Source organism: Zophobas morio, unplaced genomic scaffold (assembly GCF_036711695.1).
Source record: "Zophobas morio isolate AGI-343-1 ecotype UQ-CSIRO unplaced genomic scaffold, CSIRO_AGI_Zmor_V1 ptg000011l, whole genome shotgun sequence".
In the NCBI taxonomy this organism is placed as follows: Eukaryota; Metazoa; Arthropoda; class Insecta; order Coleoptera; family Tenebrionidae; genus Zophobas; species Zophobas morio.
This window is the reverse complement of record NW_026972116.1, coordinates 7518595-7538393: the sequence shown is the minus strand read 5'-3', so window position 1 is coordinate 7538393 and position 19799 is coordinate 7518595. Positions and strand designations below refer to the sequence as shown.

The 19799-nt window shown below is 32.8% G+C and overlaps 1 protein-coding gene across 3 annotated transcripts in view; it reads left to right on the top strand.

The window, feature by feature from the left end:
• LOC135126778 (protein scalloped) overlaps positions 1 to 19614 on the top strand; it is a 91720-nt gene extending 72106 nt beyond the window's left edge. The window contains exons 4-10 of one of the 3 annotated variants that reach the window (XM_064052916.1): positions 12086 to 12216; positions 12873 to 13010; positions 13258 to 13298; positions 13349 to 13532; positions 17125 to 17190; positions 17242 to 17643; positions 17705 to 19614. In XM_064052916.1, the coding sequence (XP_063908986.1) occupies positions 12086 to 12216; positions 12873 to 13010; positions 13258 to 13298; positions 13349 to 13532; positions 17125 to 17190; positions 17242 to 17643; positions 17705 to 17818 (1076 nt within the window). In that variant the 3' untranslated portion in view covers positions 17819 to 19614. The remainder of the gene's footprint in view (positions 1 to 12085; positions 12217 to 12872; positions 13011 to 13257; positions 13299 to 13348; positions 13533 to 17124; positions 17191 to 17241; positions 17644 to 17704) is intronic. The other 2 variants (XM_064052919.1, XM_064052917.1) reach the window with 2 other exon arrangements.
• Positions 19615 to 19799: the final 185 nt, after the last annotated feature.

Below are 19799 nucleotides of genomic sequence, written 5' to 3'. Positions count from 1 at the left end.
GCGATTGAAATCAGACGTATCTACAGGTGGCAACGGAAAAAGCACTCCGTGGGTGTCTGATATTCACCCCACTTGAATAACAAATACTCCCTATTGGTGTAGTCAACTTTCCTGAGTGCAATAAATACACTTTCCACACATACGCTTGAAATTGCAACGCCTATGTCTCAAAAATCATTCGATATCCTTGAGAAACAGCATTTTAATTGCCTCGTTTATCACTTCATATTTTAAAAATAATAACTAACAAATAACAATACGTCATGTTACTTTAACCAGTTAAACGTATCCGTGTAAGTGAGAAAAACTAATTTGCTATTACAGTTACAGTTAGATAATTAAATGCTGCAACAAGATATTTGCGACTAATTGCATACACAATGTGAATTGTGTAATTTATTATACAGGTCAGTAATCAACACGTAACTTGTTAATTATTGGGAAAAATGTAACTTTTAAAGGGTACAATAATTGTTGGGATATTTATCACAGTTAATTTCTTGTACTCCTGCAAGAAGTTCATTTCACTGACAGCCTTAAAAAGCGAATTAATTAGTAAGAATTGTGTTTGTTAGCTTCTGTCATCAACAAGGTGGAGCGAGATATTCACAGCCAAATAAAGTTTAGAGCATGGGTTTAATTTCTAGCTTGTTAGCCAGGAAATGAACTAGAGTGTTTATCCCCGTAACTAACAAAATTTAAAATTAGCAATTAATGAGGTAAACAGGAACAGCAAACATTTTGAGACATACCTTTTGATTAGTTTCGTCGAGATCTATTTCATGTTTTTTTTTGTTTCTCAGTCGGTATTTATAAAAGAATTTAATTACACTTTCATGTACGAATAAATCGAACGTATTCACTTGAGTCCATCTTAATCTAATATACTTATACGTCATTCATCAAAGCAATTATGATGATTTCGAATACATTCCTAGTTAACGCCATGTAGTTTCATTTATTTAGCTGTTTGTTGCATCATTGAAGATGAAGAATTTCCGAAACAGTTATCACTGGAAATGTTTTAAAGAAACTTCAGTTTCATATTTTTTAAGTAAATGAATTCTTAAATAACCATTTCCAAAATTTTTATAAGCGTTTGTAAATTTCATTTATTTGAAGTGTCATTGTTTTAGACAAACTTCCGGTCTTACTTCAAAGAAGTTATAAGTCAGAATTTTGTCCTGTATATTAGACCTTGCGCAGCATAATATTAGACGAAGCAACTTATTTTTGTAACAATGGGTTGCCAAACATAAATATTATTTATCAACTTTGAGTGCAGTGATTTATTTAAATCACTATAAACTGGTCTCGTTGTTACAACTATGCTAAACAGTGTAAGTATCGAAGCTTTTGAAAGCTGTTATGAACTTTAGATGATTATTTAAAAAATATTATGAAAGATTTCACCTCCGTGAGTGGAATTTCATAGAATATAATAATAAGATTTGTATATTTATAAAGCAGGAAAATGGTGACGCAGTACTGTGATATTAAAGCATTCATTAAAAAACTTATAGCGACTTGACCTCACCGAATTTTTCAATACTGCTATAACGGTTTTGCGATTTTGTAGAGAAAGTTGTGAATATTGTAATCACGCAAGTCATTAACAATACTGCTAATAATAACCCTTTAAATATTTAAACGCAGTCGTGTTTTTCTAACTTCTAGTTGTTCTTACTCTCCATGGTGAATGGCAGACGATGAGAAAAATAGCTTGCTCTTCCAGAGCCAACTTGAGGACATTTTTATTGGTCGCGTCTTGAGAAAGAAGATGGACGAACTCGCTGAAAATGTTTATATACGACAAACAATTATGTGTAACGAAGCAGTAAAGTGAAAAAGTAATAGAAAAAGACTACATGTTGCAACTGCCACTTTAAAAGATTAACCGCAATAATTCACTTTTGGAGTGTTTTTTTTTTTAAACAAAGTTGTTACACATTAATTTGCTATAGCAACGATAGCGTGTCGGTTTGCGATTGGGATTTTCCTTGAAATATTTCAATAATGGGTTCGTTGGAAAAGAAGTGAATTTTTAACATTGCTCAGGTGTTGACGCTACTTTGCAATTGTAATTCAGTTCGATAAGATAGCAAATGTTAGTTATCATAATTATTACAGCTGTACTTTATGTTTGCCGTTCATTTTTTACATAGAATTGAAATATCACGTAGAAGCAAGCGTTTTAATGGCGTCCTAAAGGTGGAAAAAATAGCCCAATTAATTTTAACTGTTACTGTATATTAAGTGTCCCAAAATTCTTGAAAAAAATTCCAGAGAAATATCGCATCCATAAATATGTCTCGTTTTGAAAAATTTTATCTGCAATGCTATGATCAGGTGCAATGGAATACCAAAAGTTGTGGTGACCTTTGTACTTTTATTAGACTGTACAAAAGATAACAAAAGATTTCTTGCAATAACGCTATGAGTAAACACACCTGCGTGTTTAACTTTTTCCCTACTATTAAAATCTGTCAAAAAGACATTGGCTGTTTTGAACGATTATGATTAAGTAAATAAATGTGATAACTAAAGCTTAATAAATAGTAATAAATTTAGCACATAAATTGCATTTAATTTTATTTTAATTTGGACAAGTTCTTCATTGGAAATTATTGATTGGTAAATTGAGAAAAAAATGGTTTTCTTTTTTCGAAACCCAATAGGTATTACACCAATTTTGAAACTAAAAGAGTTTAAGACAAGGTTTTTATTAGTTATTTTATTTTTCAATTTCCACATATTTCATTATCATAGATTCATAAGTATGCGATTCCGTGTCATGTTTAAATCGTGTTTCTGCGAGTTTTGACAAATAAAGAGAATTTATTTTCATTTACGTTGCTAAATAATACTAGTATTATTTAATTTTATAAAATTTCTCTAATATTTTTAATTCATGTTTTGTTATCCGTTTTCAAAATTAAAACATTGGTCTAGGGTGGTAGATAGAAATTCCGTGACCTCTGAAGTACAGTCCAACATATAGATACAGTTTTTTTCATGATAACTCTTATAAGTTAAATAAATCGAGGCGAATCCATAAACCACAAGTTTAGAATTAAGTATTTTATTTTGTAAAATTTAAAGAGCATTTACTATGCAAAATTTTTAGGTGGCGTCATCAAATTTTTGGTAAGGCTAACAGTTAAATCTAGGTTGTCGTTTTGCCTCCACACGATATTCCTAAAATACAAATAAAACTTGATAACAATCGCCCCAAAAGTTCCGGATTATCTGTCTAATACAGTCGACACAGACGAGAGATGATAAAGAAACAGACGGAAACGAAAATCTATTTTCTCATAAAGCATTGAAAAAAAAAAGCGTACGTTCGGGTAGTAAAAAAATCAAAAGAAAATTAGCGTTTCATTTTGTTGAAATTTTTTTATAGTTTGTGTTTAATCTATATTTTCATTTAAACCGCATTTAAAAAGACCGTAATATGTATTATATTTTCTTAATCGAAAAGAGCACAAAAAAATTGGTCCAAAGTTATTTGGACCGAATTTCCCTCCCCTCTGAAATACAGGCGAAAACAAAATTTAGTTTTGGGAATTTATTTTTGTGATAATCCTTATAAGTTAAAATAAAGATATGTGTGGATTGTTAAGTATAGGTGAAGGACCATGTTTTGCGTGTGTTTCAAGTGAGTTTTTCCATAGCAAAATTTTGTGATGACGTCATTAACACTTTATCAATTTGAATAGGTGCAGTATAATACCAATCAATAACAACAGTAGTGTATACTCAAATTTTTGAGATACCAGGGTGAGCCATTCTTAATTTGATTAATAAAATAGATTGACTTATTCCTTAATTTTTTTGAGTTACCATGTAGAAGTCATTCTAAAACATGAATGCACAAGCATAATCCATAATATTTTACACATTTTAGATACGACATAGTCTGCAATTTTTTTTTTTTTTTTGTGTTTAATTTGCAAATTTTTAGAGCATTCAGCTTAACAGCTTCAAAGGAATTGCAAAATGCTTTTATAAAATTTTATTTTTTTTCCAAAAATTTGGATGTCATTTACTATTGCAAATTTTGGAGATGACGTCATCCTATTGCCGGTGGCGATGATTAGACCAATTTTGGTAAGCGTTTTACCATCTACATGATATTTCTAACATACATGTAAAATTTGACAACAATCGGTCCAGTAGATTCGGAGATTATCTGCCAAATAGAAATTGACACAGACTACACATAGACAGGACAGACGGAAACGCGAGACCTACTGTTTCGTACTCATTTTTGTGAAAATCGCAATTTAAATCAAATGTTTTAAATCCGGCCAAACCTGTTTTAAAATGATCAAATATACACTCAAAATTTTGTTTCCAGAACTTTCTGCGATCGTGAATTATGTTGCTCATTCGTTAATAATGTTAACGGTTGAAATACAACAAAATTTAGAAATATGAGATTATTTGAAAAAATATATTGTTAATTAAAGTAAATAACATAACTCTGAAATTATGAGAATACAAAATTTGTATTCTGATTATTTAATAACGACGTTATTTTTAACTTACCAGAATCCCATAATTTCAGTTTTGTTTTTATATTCGGAAAATTTCCTGCCGTTATTTTTACTGAATTATTATCAGTCAGCGCAGTTGTTTTTCAGCGTGATATGGAATCCTTCACAAAAAAAACCTCTGTAATCTATAAATATTTGTATGTAAATGTGCAGCATAGTATGCTGCTTTAGCCTTCTAATTAATAATTCATTTCTATTTTTAAATTAAATTATAAAAAAGTTTGGACCATAAAATTGCCCAAATTAACCTTAACTAGCTTCTCTCGAAATTTTGGTAAAAATGAATACACTGACTGAAGGACTACAGTACCCGTAAAACGTATTTGTTCAGAAGAAAATTGATGACGTCACGTAAATCAAATCTTAATAAAACTAAGTTGAAAAATCATGCTGGAAATGTAATGTTGCTTGTGACCTTCTACGGTAAAAAGGAAAAAATACCACGAAAAATATGAACGATAATAATATATGTACAAATAATTGCATGTATGAAACGAGTAGTTTTTCAATAGGGATCATGATGTTGTAATTTTGGGGGGCATGGTTCAGCTGCACGCCACGGTCAGAAAAATCTGCGTATAATTTTAGGGGTTAATACCATAAACAATAGTGGTGCACGTGGGTGTTAGTCATATTAAAATAAGTAAGTACTCGGATAAATAATTTAACTTTCAAACAATTACACACGCATTCATTAATCATCAAACATGTAAGTATATATGTATATAGAGCTGAAAATATTTTTATTGCTCTTAATTTTTTACCAATAGGTTCATCTTATAAAAATAAAACAGTTAGTCGGGAAATTATTTATTTTTTCACAAATCTTTAAACATTTTTTATCCCTGTACTGCTAGACTTAGTATGAAACTTATGGAACTATAATGTAGGAGGCTTCTTAATAGTTAGGTACCTGCAAGTTTTCTGTGTCAATTTTGGGAATTTTACCTCCCACATGGTGTAAACTAACCGCGGCGCGCAAGTGACCAACATCCATTTTAGAAGCATAGCAAAGTGTGTTTGATAAATATTTCATTAAACATATCAACGAAAAAACGTTATCAAAAAAAATGCGTTCAATATTTATTGTCCGTCAGCGGTCAAGGAAATTCTCTTTAATAACTTTCACTTGTTTTAAATAGTCCTAGTCCTTATCGTTCTTTCGGTTGCTAAGTATAAATAAGCTAATCATAGTTATTTATGTTACAAGTAAGTGCGATAAATACGTTATTACCTACGATTGTAAAGTTTGCTTATGACGAGGCGCCAGCCGAGTGGTGTAATCGTACGAGTATGATAATAAATAATACGTTCTCCCACATAATTTAGTCGAAACTTCAGATTTGTTGAAAAGCAATTTAAACAAATGCAATAGATTTTTAGTTGTTGGCGCAGATCTGATCAAAAAAGTTAGTTCGGAACATGTTAAATTTAACTATCGCACTATCGCTAATTGTGTATAATTATGTTTAAAACACATAAATTTATTGCCCTAGGAGATACGTAAATGAGCTTTTAATCTTCCTTTTAAAGGTAAGCTCTATTTCAAAAACCACAGGAAATATTATCAGTACTACATTAGATCTTCAAAGTTTAATATTTCAAAATGTAGACCAACAATATACGAGATTGTGTATTTGTACTCTATTATGATTTTTTGAACAAATTACTGCAATAGATTCATGAATTCTTAATCTGTTGGTATGTTATGATGTCGATAAGCAGTTTAATAAGTGGATGTATTTGTTGATTGTTTAAATAAGTTTGTATTCTTTGCCTTATCTACTTGTTAAGAAGTTTATCACATTTGAATCTAAAATTAGCTGATACAAGAACACAACATTATTATTATCTGACTTACCTCACCCATTTGAGTCTGGAATAAGTTACCTGAGTGCGAGTGTTGTAAATAATATAACCTATCTTAAATGAATTGTATAGTTTAAATTTATCCAATCTCCTGTATAACTACAGTAAATTATGATTCCATTAATCTACTCTAGAGGCCGGAGGAATAGAAGTTGTCAAAATGCGGCTTTTACAGACCTTTTTGGTTATAAAAGAAAAACTACATTATGTGTACTTAATAGGGTAATAATGAAAATAACGCCGTTCAACTTTGTTGTTAAATACTGAAAGTTTGAAATCACTGAAAAAGACTGCTCGTCACAATTTTATGGAAGATTCTTTATGATTACTATTTTATAGCTATTATTGTGGATTGTGGGCATGGATAAATAGAAAAAAGTACCTACACAAAAATCTAATTCCTCTATTTTTGTCTCTGTGTGTAATAGTAATAACTAATAAGACTTGTCAATTATAAACGATTCTAATTCGAAGGTCTCCCTACACGTCAATCAAAGAGGTGGCGTTTCTTTTTCATGATCCGGCAGCGTCGTTCGAAAACAATGACCAAGTTAATATCGTTATTATCAGGAAAATGAGTTAGTGGAGTTTAGCAGCCTATATTTCGAGGGGCATTGTGAACCGCTGCGGCGGTTTTATTGTTATCTTGTCACATCTTTATTTATATGTCGTTGGCGCGGTTTGAACGAGGGGCGGGCAGGTCGGAGGGGGCGAACGTGTGCGAGCGAAACCCGACGATCAGAGTTAAACTGGGGGCGGCGAAATGCTGGAGGACGGAGCCCGAAGGGGGTGAGGGTGCGGGCCCGAAACTATGTCAAGAATGTGCAATTAGTGAGCGAACGCGCTTTGGGGTGGGCTGGCTCTGTGCTCCGAAGAAAATATAAAGAAGAGGGTGGCTTCTCGCGGCGGCGGTGGCGGCGGCGACGGCAGCGTCGAATGAAGAGCTTGCCAATCTAGCCAGTTCTTAAACGACTCAGTAATTTTATGTCGTTTGGGGGACGGATTTTTCATAAATATTTTACGGCGGCGCATAAAAGGGTTCTCTACGGCGTTTATGTGTTTTTTTATCTCAAAGAAAAAAATGCGATTGAATTGAGACGTGCGATTTCTAGTCGGGTCAAAAATTGAATACGTGATTGTTAAATTAATGAAAATTGATCTACATCAGCATAAAACTAATTATAATTACGCAATGATTTTACAATACTTTAAATAGTATATGAAGCAGTTCTGTGTTTACAATGTGGCGGTAAAAGAAATTAAAAAATTAAAGAAGGAATTTAAGTAATTAATTTGATTTGTACATATATATTTTAAACTATAATATTTATATTTTTACAAAATACAAAATTATTGTTCGTAATACAAAAAACGACATCAAACAAGCAATAGATGTTCAGTTGTTTTGTTCGATGTACGATATTTTATCTTTGCCAACAGTTGACAAGTTGAAGTTTGTCCGACGTGTATGCTGATTCCACTAAATGTACAGTATTTAAAATTTTGAATAATACAGATAAATACAATATTATGAACATTTAGAATTACATACAAACGACGTACTATTAGGAAAACATTCAAACAGCGGATACATACTTGACATCGTTTCTTTTGCCGATGCAAATTAGGTATTATAAACCTTTGAAATGGGTTTAAACATACACTTAACCAAATTATAAATTTGTGTAATGTTTATATCTTTATTATAGAAACCAAGTGTTCTTTATATTACTGGCATTTCTGTCTGTCTGTCTGTCGTCTGTGTCAATTTCTATTAGGTAGATAATCTCCGAATTTACTGGACCGATTGTTGTCAAATTTTATATATACGTTAGGAATATGATGTAGATGGTAAAGCGCTAACCAAAATTTGGTTAGTCATCCCCACCAACAATTTGATGACGTCATTTCAAGGAATTCTATTTTAAAATGATTTAAATGTTATACAATAATATACTCCTATACTTGTGGTGTACGAATCCGCTTTGGGTTTTTTCCTAAACGAACAAATGTCCACAAAAAATTAACAGTATAATTAGTATAATAACATTTCACTACTAACTCAGGATATAACCGTCCGTGGCCAAGTGAATAAGGCATTAGCATACGGCCCGGCGGTCGCAGGTTCGATGCTTAACTGGCCGTTTCTTTTTCTCTCACGCTGTGTATTATCTATGTTTATGACGTGATAACGAATTTTTTTATCAAGTTAAGCACGAGTCACCTAATTTTCTCGAAACAGTGAGACTACGCACGTCTTTATTTAATAACAGTTTCAATAATAATATTCAGAACTTTCTGTTCGATTGTGGCTTAATTAATAATTTTAGTCCTCGGTTTTGAGGTGAAAAAACTCATTCAAATCAAACGAATTTCTACGTGACATTCTTCCGATGTATAAACAAACACTTGAAGTTAAAATTTCTTATTATTGCTTTAAACATATTTGCAGTTTGCAGTCCCTTGTAATTTGTGCTCCCTCTGCACAGGAGTTGCAGATGCATTATTATTTTTACCGCAGATTTTTACTTTATAGAGGTTATCAGAAAACAAAAATCGGATTTTTTTTATTTTTCTAAGAGGCGGAATTTGTTGGACTTGTACTTCAGGAGCGAGGGAAGTTCTGTCGAAATAAACTTCAATCAATGTTTAAAGTCAGTTTAACCAAATGAAAGGGTTTTATTTGTGTTAAGGAATCCGGAAGGTAATCTAACGTACTCTATTTACTTCAATGTATAAATTAGACGAGCCGGTAATCACTTTTCCCTAGCTCAGATGAATGGGGGTTTTACTTATCTTACTGTCTTAAATAAAAACTATAAAATAAAACTTTTTGTTCTAAAAAAAATTAAAATAGTCTTAATGGTACAGTTATTTTATTATACACTAATAAAATCTTATAACCTTTAGTGTTATTTAAGCCAATAAACTCGAACAACCTCCCTGGCGAAGATACTCATCAATCTGTGACACTTGAGCCTGTCGCCTTGAAATTTACGTAAATCTCAGGGCTGCATTCGGAAAAATCGTTGTTCTTCAGAGATTCATTCCACTAGATATTGAGATAAAACAGTTTGATAATCTTGAAACTCCATACCTACCTACATCCAAATTAAAACGAGTTAATATTCTATCACTGTACTTGACCTTTACAGACATTAAGTTCATTACACAGTAGAACAGCTCTTATCCACCGATGGTCTTATTATTTTAATTGTCGTTTTCAGTAGCATTTCTTCATGTGACAAATATTTTTGACTGAGACAGAAAAAATCCTGATTAATTGTATCTTATTCAAGCAATTTATGAATCTATTCTCATATTGTATCGAATCGATGTTCAAAAGCGTACGATATTTTATTCAGAGGTGGTTTTGAGATCAAGATCTTTCTGTACAATGAAATCTTTTATAACGACAAAGATTTGCAAGTACGATGGGTGATCTTGTTCAGTGAGGTGTGAAAGTAGCCGTGATTAAATATTTGAATACTGTATATTGGAAAAAGATCTTAAAATGATAACATTTGAAGACCGTGTTCGGCTTATAGGAAGAGACTTTTCAGAGGAAACTTAGTGTGATATGATAAGATAAATTATTAAAAAAGGGTCAGACTAAAATGACAGATTTAGGCAAGAAAGAAAAAAGGCCAAAAACTTGTAGCATTACCTCTCTGAATGATTATAGAGTGGGAAAACGACATTAAGTTCAAGGGTGAATCTGTTTTATGTTATCGTAGTTAAATATATGTGACGTTCTATATATAGGTGTAGTCAATTGATTCTGCAGTGTTAGATTACGTTAATATCATTTGCACTTAATGCAGTATTGTAACTAGAGTGACTATATTCTTCCTAAATTTAGCTAACATTAGCTTTGACAGAATTCTATTGTCAGAGAAAAACTAAAAAATTATTGATTTAGTTTGTGCGTTGCAGCTATTTGATTTCAATAAACCTATGTGGGACCAATAATCTCCCCCAGAACAGACACAGATTGCAATCATTAATCAAAACATAACGCCTTTTCAATTAAAGCGTCGATACCCTTACTTAATCCAATCCAGAATATAACTGCATTTAATTACGAATATAAGCTTGGTGAAACGTTAGGGAAGGGTGACGATAGATAAACGAGGGTGAATTCACATTTTTAATAATTATTCTCACGCAATTGTTTTGTGTGATACTTCGGTAGGTGTAAACATAAATTCATCAAAAAGTTTTGACCAGCATTAAATAAACATAATTTGGAGTTTAAGACAGATGCCTTACAACTTGGTTCAAAGACGGTAAAGTCGGAGTGACATCATTAAATGTGAAAAGAAATTAAACTTAAAACAAACTTTACTCAAAAGTGAAGTGAAGTTGTGGCGTAATTTGAGAGGAATGGTGTAGTAATTTAAAAATAAATCTCCAGAGTTGATATCCATAAAATTAAATCTTTTTATTAGCGAGTTCTGGTTTTGTTGTGTTTTATGAAAGGTAGAGATGTCAATGACAAGGTTGATACAAGTTTTTATTGTAATATCAAACAATAATTGTAATATGCACTTTTTCGGAATTTGAGATAATTTAACCACATTTGAGTGTACCTGGAACACCTAGTATACTTTCAGCTCACCTCTATGTCCGACACGTCTAAAAATATGGAAAAAAACTGGAATTCAGATTTTTAAAGCTGCAGCCTTCCTAACATAGAAGCTGACTTTACCAGTTTTTTTAGAATCTTAAGCTGGGTAATAAACCGAAACACATTTATTCCTCGTATTGCATAAATGGGTTTTTTATATACAGAGAGATTTAAATTTACCCTGAGATTAAATAAAGTCAATTTTAAAACGGTGTGCTTCGACATCTGAAAATAAGAATAAGTATATGTTTTGCGTAGAGCTTAATTGTGGGTTTTAATTTTTATATGCAGATAAATGGATACTTTGCAGTAAACAATTTATGGGAAAATCTCGTGTTTGTGTAATATACTTTTTTTGCAGAGCGCAGTAACAAACAACACATAGGCATAGAATAAATAGCAGCCATTATTAAATCTGTTTAATTGTTGGTTAAATTACTTTAAAGGGAGATTTTCTCGCAAAAGTCGAGCGCTGAGTGTTTTTGGTCGGACAAATGGGCACATAAATACGTTCTGCGACGGACGAATTGCTAGCTACATACAAATACACAGCAACGGCTGAATTAATACTTCATAACAGCTTAGACAAATCTTCGGAACTTCTGGCCTTGCACCAGTGTTTTCACATGTACATTATCAAAATTATGATAAACATTTGACAATTATTAATTGTTTGTTATTAAACAAACCAAACAAACACATCATATTGTGGATTGATGTGGTGTCGTCTGGTTGTAAAAATAGCAGATTGCCACATTCGGTTATACTGAACCATTATTTTAGATTTAAAACATCTAAACACTGGTAATAACGTTTGTAGTCATAAAGTAAATACTGTTCAGAAAACTAGTTCACACAATTAGGAAAACATCAGGCTGAACTAATGTAATTTTTAGGATAAACTGCTATTTCCGTAACGATATGAACTAATTTATGGCACGATTTATTTCGTAGTTTCCCAAAAACTTTATTTAATTAATCGTGTGATGTTTCCTAGGATTGTATGAATCTTTTTTAATTACAGGTCGCAATGAACTGATCGCAAGGTATATAAAATTAAGAACTGGGAAAACACGTACAAGAAAACAAGTCAGTTCACACATACAGGTCTTGGCAAGGCGAAAACTGAGGGAGATCCAGGCAAAACTGAAGGTAGTAAGTATCTACTAAGTTTAGATTGTAGTTCACCGGTTAATAACATGCAGATAATTGCCCAATTTCCGCTGTTCAAAGACACACATGTAGGATGTAGACACTAAGGTGATAGTAAAAATAATATGATGTAGTGTCGCTTTCCCGAATAATTTATAAAGTCGCCGTTCAGGTGTTTGTACTTAATAAGTTAATTAGCTTAACCATTACAATAAGATCGTGTACATATTATCTGTTCATTTGTGAAATGTGTACTAACTGGAGCATGGAATAAGCTTTTTTTCACCCGACAATAACGATTATAGAGACAAATTGTAAACAATCTTTTATCTCTTTTTGTGATGGAAGCAGTGAAATATTGCGATAACTTATGAATAGCGTTAGCGTATAATGACATTTATTTATTCGTGAAGTGAAAGAGCATTTATGACTCAGAATATAAACAAAAAATTGCACAATTGCGTTCATTCTTTACTACAGGGTGCACTCGAAACTAGGCCATCGCTACTGACTTTCGCCCGATGCTGTAGGATCTACACTCGGCGCGGAAGTTGGTAGCCGTGGTTGGCACCCTATATTGCGCTTGGGTCTCTTTGGTTTGTAATAACCCCTAAATAGTGGTATTTGGGTATATTTGGTGATGGTATCTGGTTTGCTAGGACCATGCAGCCAAGGAGAAGGCTCTGCAAACGATGTCGAGCATGTCAAGTGCGCAGATAGTGTCAGCTACTGCAATGCACAGCAAGTCAGCAGGTCTGAGTCTTGGTCTAACTCCCCCCGTCTCCTATACTGGAGCGGTAAGTTGGTCCTCCGCCACGCATCCTGCCGTCCTCCATCCCTCGAAGACGTATGACAGCTTACGCATAGTTGCTATAATGATTTTATTTGTGGTTTCTGACTAATATTGTTTCCTTCTATAATAACAATTTGGGCTTACTTGCTGTGTGTTGCGGCGCTAGGCTTTATTAATTTGTGTTTCCGTTGGCTTGACGTGTTTGTTGCAGTTCGAGTTCGACTCTTCCATTTATTCCGATTTTATTTCAGCAATTCTGGCAGCCCGGATTACAAGCAGGAACGAGCCAAGAGTGAGTTTATGCTAGCGCGTACTCCGCTTTTCTAACATGTGTTATTACAGTGTCAAGCCATTTGCACAGTCTTCATATCCTGCCGGTAAACCCGCGACAGCTGTCTCAGCAGGAGACGTCGGACCCCTGCAAACAGCGCCGCCCCCTGTGTGGGAAGGACGAGCCATAGCGACACATAAACTTAGACTTGTTGAATATTCTGCCTTTATGGAATCACAAAACAGAGACGAAGCAGTAAGTCCTCGATGATTCACGACCGTCACCCGTTACTATATGCTAAAGACTTTTAAAACGACTTGTAGTAGGCCGCATGAATGGTGCATTTACCATAAAGAATTAATTATTGTCTCTCTTAAAGTGCACAGTGCACGCATTCATTGTTGACACACGAATTTGGGAATGTACTATTACTACAAAAAGCATGACGCAAGATCGATTTCTGTTGTAGTAATAAAATTAAAAATTTAGGATTCAAGAAGACAACGAAAAACAAGGCGCTAGAAAATATAAGTTGTACAAAACACGAGCAGGTAGAAACCTCTCAACTTTGCATTTCCTTATTATTATAAATAATTATAATTACATACTCGTTGATAACGTGTAAATTGGCTATGATTTTTGTGGAGATATTAAACACACGAACATGTGGAAACGGTGTACTACTTGAGGAAGCCGACAGCAGTTTATGTAACTAAAGTACGGAGAGCATATTTTCTCTCCTGAAACGACATTTGACAACGTTTTGATAGTCAAAAACTCGATAACAAAACAACCAATGAACTAATGCGATAAAACTTCAAAGTAAATTTCTTGAGGAGCAAAGCATAACCAGGCGTAAGGCCTTTACTGCGATTATTTTATGACAGCAAATCAAAGCAAACTTTTATCGGCTTCCCACCATGTAACATTACGGCAGTAAACAAACCATTTAGAAGATTATGCACTCGTTTATGACATCTTAAGACAATCCATTAAATCTTTCGTCAACAAAAAATGCCTTTAAAGCTTCTTCAGTTTTACAAGGAAAAATGGGTTAAATTCGTTTAGCAAAAATGAACTAGTACAGTCAATCATTATTACTTTAGACATATATAGGTGGATGTCGTACGTTTTTACTTCCGGCGTAAAATCAGAGGTTACATTAGAATATCATGAATTTAAAGAAAAACTTAATAAATGATATGGCTCTTGTGCGGGTTAAAAAAGTCTGGAGTGTTTGGCCTAGACCGTAGTCCAGACTAACACCCTCTAATTACAAAAAGACCTTAGTATAGCTTGTCCAGAGGTATCCCGTTTTTATGGCTCTGACGTCCTCGGTGGTAACCATAGGCATACAATAGGATTTAAATAGTAAAATAGATTTTAAAGAGCGGGTGGTCATTAAAGGTGGGACAAATTAAATACCAATAAAGCAATAAACACGGAATATAGCTGGCCCCACTATAACTGAATCATTGGGATATACCATTTTTCGTAACGGCTTTCTTGGATGCCAAATTTAAATACTCACCCGGTGTTTTATACAATGAATATTTATGTAGTCGGGAACATTTCTTTGTCTCATAAAGGGGGGGGGGGGGGAGTATATAAGAGATGAGGTTTTAAAAGCATTATGATAAAATTTTCCAACTGTAGAGGGTCCATCATACCGTAATAATTGTAGTTAACCTTTACATATCCAAAAATTTGAAATTAGAATTGCGGCCTTAAAAAAAATTGTTATCCACTGAACGTAACAGTACCCCACAGTCACTGGTTAGTTAGTTCGAAGTTGTTTGAAAGGTGAAACATTGTTTGATAACTGAGTAAATGAACTATACTTCAACTAAAAACTTCAGTTAGTATACTGACTAAATAATTTGGATACAGTTTATGAGTATACTTAAGATGATGTTGCATAGTTAACTTCCTGATTTTTTTACTGAAATCTTCCTTATACAAACCAAAATTATTCTTCAAAAATGGTCAGACGCTAACCAAAATTCGACCAATCATCCCCACCAACAACGGGATAACGTGATCTCCAAATTCGACAATAGTAAATCTTGTGGTTTGTGAATACGTCTTGAGTTTTTGCCCTAAACATCCAGCTGTTTTGGAAAAAAATCAAAATCAAAGTAACTTTGAAACTGCAAAACCGAATGCTCTGAAATTTTGCAAACGTTTTAAGGTTATCGTAAGAGTGGTAAATCGTTAATAAAAATTTATCTGTTTATCCCCTCCCAAAAAATTGATAATGTGAACATACGCATAGCATGCTTCTTTACCGGTACCTTAACAGTCCACATATATTGTAACTTCTAGGGGTTTGCAAAATTTAATTTTGCAATAAGGGAAGTTTTATCTGATTAACTTTTTTTTGTATTCGTACCGGAGTTGTTGAAATGTAGGATATTGAGAATTTTTTAAAACGAAGGTAAAGAAATCTTACGGTATACTACTCAAACACGATTAGTTGTTGCAATCTGTCTGAAAGAATTTCGACACAAAGTTTTATTACGTATTTTGTTTTGTGCTGAAGTTATTGTCATAAAAAAGCTGAGCTAGTTGTCTTCGCTTGAATACACTTCTTTGTAATTTAGATTAGTTTTTTTCCACTAAAAGCTTATCGATCGGTTATGACTATTATGTATGCAGATCCGAGGAAAGTGTGAAACTGATTAAATATCTGAAATTAGTTATTTGTATCGCAAGGACAGAAACTAAATGGGTGAATTTGTCGGAACGACCTGATAGACGAGGTTGAAAATAACCAGTATTCGCAAAAGCATGTTCTGGTCAAGTGACACACAAAAATTTTTGTGCCGATTTGTTTTTGTATAAATAAAATTATTATTGATTATATAGTTTTTGATGGGACCAAATTATATACATGCAAAAGTGTAAAAAGACTCGTAGGCGAATGCTAACAGAACTCATCTGACGCCGCGATTCGCGGGTTCGAATTTCGCTTGGTGCTGAACATTTTTTTCTCGCTTTTACCGGAATTTTTTACATCACACAGATTATTTACTTTAATTATTCGGAAAATAAGGTGTTGCCTTCAATTAAAATATTCTAGTTTAAAACTTGAAACACTTCGGTTTATTGCAAGAACATGCAGTAGACAAACCACTTGTCACGGACATAATGACAAGCGATAATACCAATCGCTATTAATAATAAAAAAGATCCCAGGTCTTTGTCGAACTAATCCAGCAATTTTTTGGTTTCTTGCCGTTAGAGATGTATCGGACACCAGTGGTGCGGACCGGATGAACAAAATCTTTTTTTTATGGCAGTCCTTTAAAAATTTTTCATAGGGCATGGAAAATTCAAAATGTTTGATTAATTAATAAAAAAATATAAATGGAAATAAAACAATGATATAATAGCGAATTTTAATAAGCCATATCGTGTATTTAGATTTTTTTTTCAAATTATCCTTCAAAATATAACTTAGAAACATAAAAAATTAAATATATACCAGAAAAACTGATCACCGTGAGCAAAATTTCAAGAAACGACGGTAAATAGTTTTCGAGATATTTAAAAATAACCGGTTCTGGACCTTTGCTCGATTCTTTATATTACCAGATCAGCAAGTGATCAGTGTACCTATTTGATTATGAAGTAAACGATGATCATACCTGTACCCCGTCATGGATACACCATGGAACTTATTTATTATTATTTGCATAATTTAATATCTTTTGTAGTCAGCTATCCTGCCTTCACGTCTTGCTTGACAAATTAACTATTAGCGCAAATATGGTAGAAATATACAGCATTGATTTGACTTAAGTAGCTAATAGATATGAGTCTAAAAGATTTCTTTTTTTTTCAGTATCAAAGGCACCTATTCGTTCATATAGGCGGACCAGCACTATCATACACAGACCCACTTCTGGAGGTAATTTCCTTAAATTCTATTTCAACTCAAGTCTTAACTGGCTGATTCCAGGCCGTGGATGTGCGACAGATATACGATAAATTTCCGGAGAAAAAGGGTGGTCTAAAAGAGTTGTACGACAAGGGACCCCAAAACGCCTTCTTCCTCGTAAAATTCTGGGCAGATCTGAATTCGAACATACAAGATGAGGCTGGTGCCTTCTACGGTGTGACGAGTTCGTACGAAAGTAACGAAAATATGACTATCACATGTTCGACGAAAGTGTGTTCTTTCGGCAAACAAGTAGTCGAAAAGGTCGAAACAGAATATGCCCGGTACGAAAATGGGCGATTTGTTTATAGGATCCATCGAAGTCCCATGTGTGAATATATGATCAATTTTATTCACAAGCTGAAGCATCTACCTGAGAAGTACATGATGAACAGCGTTCTAGAGAATTTCACCATATTGCAGGTATGGTGGTTTTTGTCAAGATATGTTATCAGTGAATTAAAAATTGCTTGATAATTAACAGGTGGTGAGTAATAGAGATACGCAAGAAACCTTACTGTGTACGGCGTACGTGTTCGAAGTGTCGACGTCAGAACATGGCGCCCAACATCACATCTACAGGCTTGTGAAAGACTAGCGGGATAAAGGGCTGGAAAAATCCCTTCACTTCAGTGCCTACACCCTCACAATACTAGTATTATTATTGGTTACATACGTTAGTAAGTAGCTAGGTGAAATACAAAACGAAATTGCCATTTGATGATATATCATGTAAAGCTACCTTAAAATTTGAGGTTATGTCGCCCTTACGTAAACTTAAGTTTGAAGTTTTTGCTTTTATGGTATCACTACTGTAGGAGAAGTTATATATTTTGTTTTCATATCATAAGTTTATTTCTCAATGTACTTTAAGTTTTTCCTTTGATATTCGTTATCAGTAGTACATAATCCACTCAAAGTTTTATGTATTATTGATTCTGTACATCTGCACACATATCTAGATATACTTACAGCAGCTGCATACAAGACAAGCCAGTGTTTAATAATCCTCAGATAATCTGAGCAATATAAGTACCTAATAATACAGTTTTTTTTTTTTTTTTTGCAAAACATTGGCTTTATTCTAAAAACTTTTTACAAATGTTTCAGTTCTGAACTACAAAATTACACGTCGTACCGACTTTAAACAGCTAAAATAGGGGGCAATAATTTTCTTTCTAGTTGAATATGAATACACAACGATATATATCAGCGTTAATTTATTCTTTCACCAACAGAGAATTGACACTTTTGTAAAAAGTAGACATACTATGTGACTGTTTACCCAAGAGATTTTTATTTATTGCGTTAGTATGTACTGAGGCAAGTTTTGTATGTATATTTTGACAACTTCAAAATTTTTACTTAGTTAAGATACTTACACTTTGTCTTGGATACTTGAGATACCTTGAATTTATAGAGTTTGCTATTTGTGATGATAATTTTTAACGTTTTATATAGATTTTTATATTTAAAATACCCAGTATTTTAATTATGATGATGAAGTTTTCGCCAATTAATAAGTTAGCTTTGTGTGGTGTCTCCACAGAACTCGGAATTGTGTTTTGCAATTGTCAACTGAAAGCAGTTCACGGTGGGTTTAATTTAATTAATCATCGTTTTGTGGAGGTTCCAAAACCTTTGTGTTCAATTTGGCAGTTTAAGATATATGCCAATTAGACAATAGAAAATTATTGTTATATTTTCTGAGTGAATTTTCAGAGTATTTCGTAGTTTTTTAATTATTTTGCGTTGTGCAATTTCGAAAAATTACATTTAAAAAAATGATAATTTTATGGATATTATATAATTTAAAAAAATAAGTGGCAATGTTTTTGATCTCTGATTTTATCTTTGCAAATTGTTTAAGTCAGCAATCTGGTAGCTTTTATTTTGTTATATATAAGATTAATTTTTATATTTACTCATGTTTATTTACTTTTTTTTTTTGTTTTCTCTTCTCCTTTCAACGTAATTGACTTTTATTGCACTGGCACAAGTCATTATCTTCTATGAAGGTAAAAAATTTTGTTCAATATTACAAAAATCACGTGGCTATGAAAACTTTTTTATTGTGGTTGTTACTTAATTGCTAGACTTAACTTTAATATAAATCTTTAGATAAGTGAACACTACATATGAACAATAATTATTGTAAAATATCATTTGTACTCTAATAAAAGATCTATTTTAAAAATAAAGTGTCAGTGTAAAAAGTGAAATTGTATATATATTTCTAAAAAATATGGCGGCTATAAATATTTTTATTGTCTTATTGTAAGGTTCTTTATAAAGTGTGCTATATTTAATGAGGTTTTTTTTATTCATATCTGGAAATGCCATATCAGGACGGAAATTATTGAATCTTATACTTTGCTCTGTATGTGTACAGTATTTTAAATCATGTTTATAATTTGTATGGAAATTATAATAATTGACTAAATAACTGTATTTTATTCGACAGCGATCGACCGAATCTAGAATTCAACTACAAAGTTCCATATAAAAATTAATCTTATTTGTTGGGATTGGGACAATCTGGGACAATCCCTTACGATCATAAAAAAAATCATAAAAGC